This window comes from Brugia malayi (assembly GCF_000002995.4).
Source record: "Brugia malayi strain FR3 genome assembly, contig: Bm_v4_ChrX_scaffold_001, whole genome shotgun sequence".
NCBI classification, from domain to species: Eukaryota; Metazoa; Nematoda; class Chromadorea; order Rhabditida; family Onchocercidae; genus Brugia; species Brugia malayi.
In genome coordinates this window covers 23,526,438-23,540,334 of record NW_025062479.1, presented here as the reverse complement: position 1 = coordinate 23,540,334, position 13,897 = coordinate 23,526,438, and the positions used below count along the sequence as shown (strand labels likewise).

General features: G+C 26.1%; 4 protein-coding genes across 5 annotated transcripts; 2 read left to right on the top strand and 2 right to left on the bottom strand.

Moving 5' to 3' along the window:
- Nucleotides 1-375: 375 nt before the first annotated feature.
- Bm2756 (Protein kinase domain containing protein) lies at nt 376-3,368 on the bottom strand (the record flags this gene model as incomplete). Its single annotated transcript, XM_043075902.1, has 6 exons — nt 376-705; nt 1,066-1,180; nt 1,702-1,958; nt 2,295-2,425; nt 2,621-2,759; nt 3,222-3,368. 6 exons carry the CDS (start codon nt 3,366-3,368, stop codon nt 376-378), a joined length of 1,119 nt encoding a protein of 372 aa, XP_042931836.1.
- Nucleotides 3,369-5,639: 2,271 nt separating this feature from the next.
- Nucleotides 5,640-6,487, bottom strand: Bm4219 (GM16138p, putative; the record flags this gene model as incomplete). The annotated part of the gene is made up of 3 exons (XM_001892962.2): nt 5,640-5,760; nt 6,041-6,172; nt 6,444-6,487. The coding sequence occupies 3 exons, from the start codon at nt 6,485-6,487 to the stop codon at nt 5,640-5,642; spliced, it is 297 nt and encodes a 98-aa protein (XP_001892997.2).
- A 723-nt stretch (nt 6,488-7,210) lies between these two features.
- Bma-vha-17 (vacuolar ATP synthase subunit H, putative) lies at nt 7,211-7,868 on the top strand (the record flags this gene model as incomplete). The annotated part of the gene is made up of 2 exons (XM_001894984.1): nt 7,211-7,304; nt 7,702-7,868. The coding sequence occupies 2 exons, from the start codon at nt 7,211-7,213 to the stop codon at nt 7,866-7,868; spliced, it is 261 nt and encodes an 86-aa protein (XP_001895019.1).
- An 858-nt stretch (nt 7,869-8,726) lies between these two features.
- On the top strand, nt 8,727-11,802 carry Bma-pas-6 (Proteasome subunit alpha type 1, putative; the record flags this gene model as incomplete). 2 transcript variants are annotated; one of them, XM_043075900.1, is made up of 9 exons in its annotated part: nt 8,727-8,774; nt 9,004-9,105; nt 9,568-9,671; nt 9,969-10,057; nt 10,348-10,418; nt 10,823-10,952; nt 11,112-11,191; nt 11,417-11,539; nt 11,770-11,802. In XM_043075900.1, 9 exons carry the CDS (start codon nt 8,727-8,729, stop codon nt 11,800-11,802), a joined length of 780 nt encoding a protein of 259 aa, XP_042931834.1. The 2 variants fall into 2 exon arrangements, with proteins under 2 accessions (XP_042931834.1, XP_042931835.1); XM_043075901.1 differs by lacking the exon at nt 8,727-8,774 and having other exon boundaries at nt 9,040-9,105.
- Nucleotides 11,803-13,897: the final 2,095 nt, after the last annotated feature.

The following is a 13,897-nucleotide window of genomic DNA, read 5'->3' as shown; positions in this document are numbered from 1 at the left end:
GAGTGTAAGTGATGTGCTTTTATTAATATATTGTTTGTTTATTTATTCTTGCCAAATGACCTGCATAATTTTGAAGGAGCATATTTTTTAAGTGTAGTAGCTTATTTTATATTTTTTGGCACATTGTAATTTACATTATTCAGTTTTGTAACTTCTTTTTTTTCTTATTTTTACTCATGGTGGTAAATATAATATCAAGTAAAAGTATAATAAGGCATTGTAAAAAAATATATATATATGTTAATTTAAAGAACTGTCATCTTTTAGGTAAAATTTTACATTTAATTAAGATGTTGAGATGTATTATACGTATTATCAAATACGTGTAAACATGTTCTTTCTTTTTTTTTTTTTTTTTTTTTTTTTTGTTTTGTATTATTGTGTACATTGTGTTGTATCTATTTGATATTCCATTAATGTTGCATCTAGCTCTTTAGCTGTTAATGCTAGTTTTTCTTCTACATTTGCTAATTGTTTTGTTGTAGTAGTTGTTGTTACTAATGCTGCTTGTTTAGTTGGTGCTTTTTTATGAGAAATATATTCGTGAGCTTTTGTTTCTCCCCATTCGAAAGGAGCTTTTCGATCGATATTACGTCGTTTAATGGCAGCCACAAATAAATTTTCAATTTGATCATAATCAGGTCGATGATGATAACGAAGCAAAGAGATATATTCCAAGATAGCACCGAATTGCTTTGGACAACCCTCAACTTTTGAATTTGTTTATTTTTGTATGATTCGTTAAGTTTGCATTTCTTTCTTTTTAAAAAAAAAAAAAAAAAAAGGCTATTTCCATTGTCAATTTATATTATTTTATTGTTTTTTTTTTTTTTTTTTTTTTTTTTACCAACTATAGGAAAATTTTATGTGCTGCTCAAAATTGTTTATAATCGAGTTTATATTTTGATGGATATCTTTTTCTTTTTTTTTTTTTTTTTTTTAAATTTTGCTATTGTAAAAGTATATAAAGCTAACTTTATTTTAATTATTATTATTTTTTTTTATATCAGAATGATTACTAGATTTTATATAACATTGATTTCCAAATTAAAAAAAAAAGTTTACCTGGAGCAATCTTCTATTACTGACCGTTTGTTTAATAACAGCAGTTTCTTTTCGATCTAAGCCTTTCCATGGTAGACGACCAGCAATGAATTCAATTAACATATACATCATTGACCTTAATATTTAGTTTATTTGTTTATTTATTTATTTTTTGTTACTTAAGTAAACATTAGTCCGTTAGCCTTATGTTTTCTTTGTTTTTTTTTTTTTGTAATGAAATGAACAAAAAAAAGTTGTAATGCTAATAATTTGCGCATTTTCTTTTTCTCGTTTAATTACTGATAGATTACAAATTATAAAATCTGTGTAATTAATTACAGTGTTTATTATTATTATTTTTTTTTTTTGAAATTCGATTAATTTGATAATTCATTAAATATTTTTCTTTTTTACTGTTTAATACGTCTTAATTCACAAAATATTGCCATTTTCATCATATAAATTTTGTTAATTGCGATAATTTCTTCATTATTTCACTAATTTATATTAAAGAGTTATTTTTTTTTTAAAGAGATTAAAATTGATTTAATTACTTGTAAAATTTGTTAACTATATGTAGTTCCTTCTTCTTATTTCTATATCATTTATTTAAAAGCTATGAGATAATTTATTATATTAGTTTCTATTTTTAGATACCATAAATCATCGTGACGTCCTTGTTCCAAATGTTTATGTACATTAACGCTACAGTATGCGACAGTACCACGAAATGATGCACGTGTACGTGGTTTACGTAATTTAAGTGCTTTAGTTTTCGTATCATATGTAGCAAATTGTCGTGATAGACCAAAATCCAAAATGTATAATATATTAACATTTTTTAAACCACTTGCAAAATTTCCTGGTTTTACATCACGATGTATGAAATAGATGCTGTGAAGATCACGAAGAGCCTTAGAATGAAGAATGATTAAAATGTTGAAAATGTGATAAATACTTTCCTTTTTTTTGAGACAAAAAAATATTTAATATTTCAATGTATTATAGTTTATATTTGAAAAAATTTGAAAAATTATATGCAATTAATTTTAATGAAAATTTGGAAATTTTTGCTAAATGATTTTGTCTTCAGAAATGTTGAAAGATTTTATGTTAAATTAAATTTCATAGTTTAATTCTGCTAACGATTTTGATTTTATGGAAATTTTAGGAGAGTTTATTTGCAGGAAAATTTTAATAATAGAAGATGTAAAAAATAAAGAAATAGAAATAGATATGAAAATATATACAGTAAGAGCTTGAAGAGCTATTTTTAAAACGGTAGCTATTGTGAATTGTCGATGTGGTGCTATTTTGTGTAATTCACTGAGTGATTTCCCGAGTAATTCCATAAGCAAAAAATTAAACATTGCTGTACGACCTTTAATTAATTTTGATGAATTTTTTTTTTTTGAATTTAATTCAACAAAATAATTTGCTTAATTAGCAATTTTAAAATTGTTTGCTTATTTTATAATTCAATTATTCATTAATTATTCATTTTGTTATTCAAATTTATATTTTAATTAATCGGTTAATAATTATTTAGTATTATTAATTATTATTATTATATTACCTGCTGCGACAAAAGCGGGAACGTGTTTGGAGTATTTCATACGTTTTAAAATACATGCTTCTATTCGAAGTAATTGATCATTATGATCCAAATCACGTGATTCCACCTTCATTGCTAGATGTTTCGTTTTATCTGCATGCTAAATTACAGGTTATTTGCATCGCTAATTAATTAGGAATTAGAAATATTTTAAGTAGAAGTATAAGAAAGCTTAATTAGAAATATATTTTTAGCACTGATAATTAATTTATATTCTAACAATGAAAATTGCAAAGTGTTTGATACATTTTTGCTAAATAAATTTAGATTTTATAAAGTGTTTAGTTTCACTATTAGATTGTGATATAATTTTGATAACATTAGACTGATTAATTATTATCAAGGCTAACAAATTAAAGAAAGAAGTCAGTTATTTGCATCGCTAATTAATTAGGAATTAGAAATATACGAAAGCTTAGTGTGTTTGATACATTTTAGCTAATTAAATTTAGATTTTACAAACTTTTTAGTTTCACTATTAGATTGTGATATAATTTTGATAACATTAAACTGATTAATTATTATCACAAAAGTTGACAAATTAAAAAATTTAGCTGCTTACTTTTGTGCATACTTCAAATACAGCTCCACAACCACCTCTACCCAATTTTTTCATCACAATCCAATCACCAACCGTATCAGATGCTCTTAAGCCTAAAAGTTTACTATCACTTCTACCGGACATCTTTCTAAAATTGCATTGGAACATTCAATTAATTATTCCATCAACACTCTCACAGCCACATTTCTATAAAATTATTGTTAAAATAATTGCAACAAAATATTTGTATCTTTTATCTTTTATCACTATCAACTTATCATATTTGAATAATAATAATAATAAATATATTCAGAAAATAAAAGAAAAACCACCTGAAAAATGTAAATAGGAACGATCATATTTGAAAGATAAAAATATGTGCTTGATTATCTTTTACACTTTTCTCTAAATTCGAATTTTCAAATGAAATTATAGAAATAAATTCTATCAATTAAGTATTCATTTATTTTTATAGTTAAAATAATAAATTATATGATTATTAGCAACATAAAGCTAAATGTTACATTTAAAAAATTTTCACAAAGATTTGTGATGAGGTATTAATTATTCTTACCTTTGTTTTGCTATGAGTGATTTTATAATATGTTTTGGAATATAGTAAAAAATATTGTAAAAGAAGCTTTTTCTTTTTTTTTAATGCATCTTAAAAGTAAGGAAGAATAAGTAACTGATCAACTTTTTTTATTTTCTATCCGATCATTTAATTATTTTAACTAATATAAATCAAATTTTAATCAACTAGTGAATAACACTGATAACAATTTTTCTCCTCTAATTTGTCAATTAAAAATTAAAGTTCACGAAAATTAAATTTTAATTAATTTTTTTTCTTCAAAAAAAAGTGATAATATTTATAAAATGAAATATAAAAAAAAAAAAAAAAAAACTAAAATATCAATAATTAGCGAAGTAAGAGATTGAGAAATGTATTAGATTGTATTAGAAAAACATATCGCATATATATCTATTATAAATATAGCACAGAGTTAAATGATATTAATTATTAATTTATAAATATGCATTTGAAATGAATTTACGAAATTTTAAGTATGAAATTCAATAAATTTAAATAATCCTTTCTCTTGCATCTGATCATTATCTTCCACTATCATTATCAATAAATTAGAAAAGAATGAAAATTTTTCAGAAATACTCAAGCTAAATTATGAGATTTAAATTTTTTTGATTTTTTTTAAATGAGATTTTTAAACATTTAACACAATTTTTTCTGTGTTCAAATATTTGATATGAATGTAAACATGAAATGATAAATGAAACTTTCACTTTTTTCATACTGCTTTTTTTTTCTCTCTCTCTCTCTCCCACTTTCTATCATAATTCTTGATAAGAAAGGAAGAAATACATTTTGACTCTTTGTTTTTAGCTAAATGAGAAAAATTCGATTAAAAAACAATCGTAATAACTTTCACAATCTTACTGTTTTTAAAATTTTCAGACAAAAAGGAAAAAGTATTTTCTGCAATTTAGAATTTCTCATAATCTTATCAACGAAAATGTACTATACATAAATAATCAAAATAGATTTAAAATAGCAAATTATCATAATTTCGATTGAACAGTTTTTATTATTCGTATCAGCAATTTTGCTAAGCATTAGTAAGGTTACTTTGTGTTTTAAAATAATGGAAAACGAAAAGACTGAATTTTAATACAAAACAAAGTCATTTTTTTTTTTTTTTTTACTTCTATGACTTATTTAAGTAAATATGTAATAGGTAATAGGTAAATGCTTAAAAATCCAAAAAATAAACTTTGATTTCGCGACAAAACCACTGACCGCAGTACTCGGTTATATGTTTCCAGCAGTAAAGAAGAAGTTGAAAGGTGCTGGAACAGAATATAACCGAATGAATTTTCTTCAACAAGAAGAAAACGAATAATGCCATTGAGAAATATTTAATTATCTACTTTTATCTTTTAACATTCCACTTCACAAACTTTTCATCAAAAGAAATCATTAAAAATCTTCAATTCAGTCCAAAAGAAAAAAAAAAAAAAAAATAACGGTCCTTAATTTACATCTTGTCATACTGATGATTTGAATAATCAGAACTGATGGAATGTCTTTTATCAAAAAGTTGTCTCAGAGGTAAGAGAATAAATTAATTGAAGCAAACAATTTACCAAGTGGCAACGTTTTACACAACCTACAGAACAAGCGTAATGCTCGAGACTGAAAATGATAATTATGTACAATCGACTAATTTCATAATTCAAATTATAATTTCAACTTCAACGCACAACCAATCAATTTATTAACCGATCAGTAAAGCAATGAAAATCTAATAGTAACTGAATCATACATAAAAGCTAAATTATTTAATGTTCGAACTTAATTCTCTAAGAATGAAAGTGATGTATGAAATATCACAATAATGCTTAAAATTGAAATGAAAATCAAAATATTGTTGTCGAATTGAATTTGTTCTGCCAGAAAACAATAATCAATGTGACAAGATACATACCAGCAGCTACCCAGCACTGCGTCGCCTTTTCCGCATATTTATCTTCAATTACGCTAAAAAATAGTTTTGTTATTCGTCACATACATTGCTCCGATGTGAAATGATTGTATAAACTAGAAATAATAATTATTTTCTCTCGAGAGAAAAGAGAAAATAACTTCAGCTTTTCTATGCATATTAATCAATAACACTTCATCAAGATATTAAGCAATCAATCAATCAATTATAAATGTTAGGTTAACTATATGATTGTTTTATTTTTCAACAGAAAATAGTTTAAATTCCAAAACATCCAAAAAGAGAAAAAAAAAAAGATGAGGTAAAATAACTAACGCAGTTGTTAATGGCAAAGCCCCTGTTTCATCCTGTTCAAAATGAAGATCAGGGAATAAATTTACTGCTTGAACGTAGAAAAAAACACCAAGCAGACCAAGGAAAAAAACACCCCAAACTGACATTACCATGCTAAAATACAAAAATTTATTATTCATAAATTTAGACAAATAAAACTTCCATATTATCTAAATAAAAATACACATCCAAATCTAACACTATCATTTCATAAATAAATTAGCTGGGAAAAATTAAACGAAATAGTAAAGATTTAAAAATATTTCATAGATATTACTACCTTATCATATCATATCAATGAATTTTCTCAGTTTAAACTTTGTGTCCATTGTTTTTCCTTCATCAAATATTGTATGTAAAATTTAACAAAACTTCAATAACATACCAAAAAGCTGAAAGCTTTGGTCCGCATATTGGACATAGTCTCATTTTTGCATAACCTGAAATTACATGAAATGCTCAAAATGATATCAACAACAACAACTGAGGTCAAATGTCAACCACCTGCATCTGAAACACACCACTCATCCTTAATTAAAATGATCCAACAACTCGAATTTATCGTAAATAAATGTAACGCTGCAAGAGCTACAAATGATCTTTAATCTTTAGTCTTTAGTCACTACGTGGTATCGTTGTGCAACACTGATTGGACGAGTTGCTTTTTTTCTTTCCCGAGATTTCTTGCTATTCGAGAGATCCGAGTTGAGAGGTCGATAGTAAGTAACATGTTTCTTTTTTATCTATTCGAGGTATCATTCTAGCGGAATATGCAAATAATTTATGAATGTTATGTCTTTTGTGCATCTTACAATCTAACTTTATCTTATCACGAAATTTTCCGATTCCTTTTTCTTATCTTTTATCAAATAGCTAAAATATCCTAGAATATTCTTATCATATCATAACGATGTATTAAATTATGCAACATATTCATTCACTCAAATTATGCAATTCATTTACAAACCGTTTTGCAAGTGGAATTGTCAGGAATGTTTCCTACGGGAATTTCAGATGCATATCACATTTTCTTAATTAACACAAAATGTAAATATATATGACAGTGTTTAATTGTTTTTTTTTTTGTTAGTTGTTCCTTTTTCAGGATTCATTTTTGTTTGTTTAATTCTGTTTATTTCAGAATTCATTGAAATGGGTGTAATCATCCTGGTATTCACAGTTACAGCATTCTGGGTTATTGTAGGCGTTGGTGGTCCATTCATTGTGCCAAAAGGACCAAATCGAGGTATACTATATATGAAAAACTTTTTTTTCTAATTCATCCGTAAATGTATTCTTATAATAGCAAATCAGTTTATGACAACTCATGAATTTATTAATCTTTTAATTTAAAAAAAAAAGAAAAAATGTCATTGCTTTGATTGAGATCTTAACAGTTGTAAGTTTTTAAATGGGTGATTGATTTTTTTTGCTAATCATTTGCTGATGAATTATTCACAAATAAAAAGTAAACATTGTCCACCTTTTTTTATTATCATAACACAGCCTTGGTTGCTTACATTTGAGAAAATGATATGTAACTATAGTGAAACTGAATCACATGCATTTTGTTTTTACCTTTACTTTATAACATTTTTGCTTCAGTTTATATAATGTCTAGCTCATGTGTATGATTATTGCAGGAATAGTCCAAACGATGATTGTATTAACCGCTTGTTGTTGTTGGCTTTTCTGGATTTTGGTTTATTTGCATCAGTTAAATCCCCTTATTGGTCCTCAGTTGCCAGTGAGGACAATACGTTGGATTTCGGAGAAGTGGGGTGATGCGAAGGAACTTGTTCCATCTTAAAATACAGTCACTTATTTGCTGTTGAATAGTTTATCTTTTTTTTTTTGTTTAGAGTACAATCAATTCCGTATATACTGTGATAATGTAGTTAATATCTATCGAATTCATGAATGGAAGATGAAATAAAATTTATATAGATTAATTGATGAGATACAATCATTTATGCTTTATCTATCTTCAAATACTTCACTGCTTCAAAAATCAGGCTTCAAATTAATTGTTTCCGATTTTCTCGTAGTTCTTTTATGCAATCGCTTCCTCATTTATTTTTCACAGGATTGCAACTTATCAAATTTCTTCGAATACACATTTCCCTCTCTGTGTTTACACATTTAATTGATGTTTTACTTTTTGGACGTAGTGTTTTATTCTCTTTGTACAGTACATTCATATACATACAATATATTCGTATATATTAATAAATTTTTCAAAGTTTCTGCAATTTTCATATGTTAGAATAAGTGTAAGAGTGCATCATATTTCACTTTTGCTTGTAATTGATTTGAAATAAAATTATTGATTTGATTAGTAAACAATTTCTGAGTCATTTCTGATAAGCTTACATTTCAACTAAGACATTAATGTTCATGGCTTTATTATAAATTATCTCGTTCTATTATTTTCACTAATTTATTTTCAGTTTTACTACAAAGGAGATAGTAGCTTTAAGATAATGAAAACGTGTTTGATTGATGATAGTTAGCTTCATGACATGTTTAATACAGTTAGTTTTAGGGTAAGGATTAAAAATTGGCGCAGGTTGGACATATCAGGAACTAAAGCATACTGAAGAACTTAAAACCGAATATAAAGTATATTCGCAGATAAAGTTATTTTTAAATTACTTCTAGATAAAAGATGTTTCGTAACCAGTACGACAGCGATGTTACGGTTTGGAGTCCTCAGGTAATTTCCAATGTCACGTATTCAAATACGTGGTAACGTATTATATGTTAAGATTAACGACTAATTTTTTGCATTTTTATGACTGCTTAACTCATTCTTTGTATTTCTAATCACAAGAATTAGGTTTCAAAATTTTATCTTGCTGATTTCTTACAGTCAATGAATTCTTTTAGTGTAGTTTAGAAAGATTTATTAACTTGTTCAAAGATTTATTCTGTTATTATTTTAGGGTCGACTCCATCAGGTTGACTATGCTGTGGAAGCAATGAAACAAGGTAGTGCTACTGTCGGAGTGAAAAGCAATACGCATGCTGTTCTGGTAGCATTGAAGGTGAAGTTTATGACTGAAATTTATAACTGTTTCTTAATTGACCTTTTATAATCGATATAAGATCACATGTTCATTGCTGTTTATAAAAAGATCCAATAAACATCTCTTTTCGTGTAAATCAATACAATTATCATGATATAATTGTGATTATTTCTTTATCATTGCATGTGATCTTATATCGATTATATACTTAATCCTAGCATACATCTTGGGATAGCAAATATATATTTCTTGTGCGCTGTTTGCATATCAAACTAGTCAAATTGGCAAAAAAGATCTATCTCATACGTATCATCCATATACTACTCGAATTGTTTTAGTTTTACCAAGTTTATTATGATATATAACTGAATGAAAAGTTTATTATTATGGTATACGACTGAATCGTATCTGACATTTGTTGACAAGAAATATTTGAGGTCAAATTCTGTTGAAAGTAATTGAAGTCGTATAAATTTCCAGCGTGCTGCAAATGAACTATGTTCGCATCAGAAGAAAATTTATGAACTGGATACGCATGCCGGTGTTTCCATTGCGGGTCTTCTTTCTGATGGTCGCATACTTGCGTTAGTATTGATTTTTTTTTTATTTCTACAATTTGAAATATATATATGGCTATATGTTTATGTTTTGCTAAACAACTTATTAGTTTACAAGTCAATCGTTGCACAGTATTGTGCTAGCTTCTTTTACTTTCATTACAATTTATTCTAGTGAAATCAAATATTAACTTACCAAAATTTATTGAATAAAGGATCCATTACTAAGGAACTTACCAAAAATAAATATTTATCCTTTCCCTTCTTTGTAATGGATTTCTCTATGTATTCTTAAAATTATATTCGGTTGAAGTTTGCTTTTAGGCGTTTTTTGCAAACCGAATGTTCGTCATGGAGATGGGATTACAAAGAGCCAGTCCCTATTCAGGTTTTAAACAATCGCATTCAACTAAGTGAGTTTATTTTGCCATATTAAAAATTTATCATTTAGAAAAGATTATTGAGGATAAGAGGAAGTGAACAACTCGTTCAGTATTGTATGGAAATCACAGATTTGTAAAAGATATGAATACCATTATAGAATGATTCAAAATTTGCATATTCTAAATTGGAGAACACACAACGTTTTTTAAACAAAATATCTTTTTCGTTAAATTCAAAATTTTCAAGCAAATTTTTTAATATAAAGTTTACAAATGAAAATAATTGATTTTTCTTGATTTTTAAAAAAAAAATTTTTCAGAACTACAGGCAAATACACAAATTTATGGAAGACGTCCATTCGGTGTTGGACTTGTTATTGCTGGTTATGATGTAAGTTCATCATATGCCTTTTTTTTTAATTTTTATTTTGATTGTAACATTGAAAATCTTGCAACCAAAAATTTTCTGCACATCATAATCACTAGTGTGAACCAATTTACATATTAAATAATTCTTTGCATACTGCAGATGATAAAGCTCAACTACTCATTTAACTAAAAGTGTTTGTATTTTAGAAGCAATCTATGATATTTACAATATTTTTTGATAGTTGATCGTTAATCTATGACTTTTTTTTTTATAAAAACAATTTTGGCACCTTCATAACGCTCTGTAGATAACACTATTCATCACCTTCTCCTCACAATATTATTGTTTATCCTATAGCATATTTTTCATTTTGGAAAAGAATGGTGATAGTGAAATATGATTATTTTTTTTGTATCATACTTCAGGAAAGAGGAACACATATCGTAAAGACTGATCCATCAGCAGAAGTTGTCGAAACATTGGCGTGCTCAATAGGCGCTCGTTCTCAAAGCGCACGTACGTATCTGGAGCGGAATTTAGATCAATTTCCTACTGGTTTGTGCTTAGAAATGAATCTAATATGGATTATTCATTTTGACTGTAGAATGTTTTTTTTTTTTTTTTTTCTTCTTGTTTTTAGAAAATGTTTGTTATTTATCATTTAGTCAAAAGAATTTTGAAAACAAGTTTAAATTTTATATGCTTATTTTACAGCAAATGTTGAGCAGTTGGTTGAGTATGCCTTGCTAGCACTGAGAGATACACTACCCGCTGAAGATAGTTTATCAAAAAAGGTAATTTCCTCTCTCAAATGATTTCTGTTTAGATGTGAAAGTTGATTACTGCACATCTGTTATAGTTAGTATTCTGTTTTTTTATGCATTGATTACTTTTGGACTTCAAAAAAGAAATAACAAATTTTTTTCTTTGTGTAAGTGCAATATTTTATTGACATATTGTAAGATTAAATTTTCTCTTATAATTTATAATTTATCAACTTGGTATAACACATATTACAGAATACAACAATTGCTATTGTGGGTAAAGGTACACCGTTCAAAGTAATGGAAGATGACGATGTGCAACCATTTTTAGATCGCATTGCAGGTGTTCCGAGAACTGGCCAACAAATTGGCGGTGAAGTAAGTTTACAATTTCTTTTGAATATTTTGATACCATTATCACAAATGTTATTATTGTTGCGTAATATCCAATAGTTTACAGTTTCAATCCTTAAATTTCTTATTTATACTTTCAATCCAAATAGTTATCGAACTCAGTTTAATCTTAGTTTCATACTGTACGAGTTAGATTATATGTTAATTGAATTTATGGGAAAATTTCTTTGTTATAAACATAAACTTTTTTTCAGCAGCAAGGAACGGCAGAACCTATGCAGTTGTGATGGTTTTAGTTTATTTATAACCGATTATTTGAATGTTGCAATCAGTTGTTTCGCATTGTGGATATTCCTTCGTAAATTTTTATGAGAATGAATATAAGGAACGTGAATATATTTTAAAATTTTGATATATATTTGATAATAAAGAATAAGAAATGGAAAAGATAAATGTGCTCAAATTTAATTTTTGTTTTGAAATTAAATCTCTTATTAGAAAGTAAAATTTGTTGTTGAAGGAATAATTTATCATTGCATAAAATTTCGATGCTTTTTAGAGATGCTTTTGTTTCTCATGACTGATTTAATATGTAGCATTGTTACTTTCATAACATATTTGAATAAATTCAATATATTGTCGGTGAAGCTTAAAACCATTATCAGTCATGAATTTAACATTCATAACTAATAATAAGTTCATTCGATATTCATTTTAATTGCTGTTTTTTTTCTTTTTTGTTGGAATAAATTTTTAATTTTCTATTATCTTTTACACATATTGTTTCTGAAAATGAAAAATGAACCATTAATTCAGATTTTGGAAAACATATCCTAAAGTTCCGCAATAGTATGAACTCAATTTTTGTGAATTTGATATTCTACAGACTGAAGTTTTCACATTATCTAGGCTTAAATTATTTATTTCTTTATTATTTCTATTTCTTTACTAAAATTCCTTATTTCCTTATTATTATTATTTCTTGATTTCTTTATTACTTTTGAAAAAGCTATCCATAATCAAAATCATTCACTTTGTCAACATTTAGTTATTAAAACGAGTTTGGACTTAAGGCCTTTATGGGTTCATTAGAATCACTGCTAGAATGAAATTTTCAATTTTATTGATTCCTTAGTAAAATATTTTTTTGACATTGAATTATTTTACATAGAATTGTAAAGATTAATGAATTTCTTTCTTTTTTTTTTTTTTTTTCATCCAATTATATAACAAAAATGTTTTATAGTTTGTTTGAAGTTGAGTAAAAATTCAATAAAGAAAAGTTAAATCTACAAAATTATGACCAAAAATTTTTTGAAAATTTTTTAATTTAAAAAAGGAACAATGTATGATTTACATGATCCTATCATAGAATTTTATAGGGAAGTTATTTGTTTGAAATGAATTCATTTAATAGAAAAAATTTGATCAATAAGTAAATTTGAAAAATAATTGATTTTGGAGACTAATTTTAACTCTATTTAACATGAAATTAAATTTTGAACCATTAATTTTCTTCAAAAACGGAGATAAACTAATACAAATTCAACCATCTTTGCTATCTTTATAAAGCAAATTTTGTAGTGTATGTAACTTCTGCTAAGATTTCAATAACTGAGTGCATTGTAAGTAAATCATTTCTAATTCATCTTCTAGGTACAAATTTGAATAGCAACTATAGCTATCAAAAATGTTGATCAAATTTTTATGATTTTAATTAATTTGAATTGGATTAAATAAAATAAAAATTACTGAAATAAAATGAACAAATAATGGGTATATGAGCAACAAAATATTTAGCTTTTCTTTCAAAAAACGAAATCAGAATGATCGTATATTGATAGTTCATCCAAATATTTCAGATAGTATGGTATCTTTTTTTTTTTCCAAAACCTCAATTCAAATGTAAATTTTCAAAATTTCAAATGAATTTTTCAATCATTCACTCTTTTATAATATAAGCTTCCGTTGAAAACATCAATCATTCATAGCTTTTGTATTAATAATAATAATAATGAAATCAACTGTATACACACCACATTTCCCTCTTCTACAATCGTTATATCAAGGAAAAAATGACAAATGACAATTGTTTATTCCCAATTCTTCTACTGTTCATAATTCCATAATTTCTCAGCTGGATGTGATGAAGATCATTTCCAAAATTGATATTTGAATAAAGTCACTTCAAACCTTTTTTATTACAATAACAACATTATCCTTCCCTTTCTTTGGTGATCATAAATATAAATTTTATTATCCTAAATAGCGATAAACAAACAAACGAAACGTAACATATATATATGCAACACATTTCTATAACACAGATGAAATATCATCAATTAAATTTGGTGGAAAATGTACAAAAAAAAAAAAAAAAAA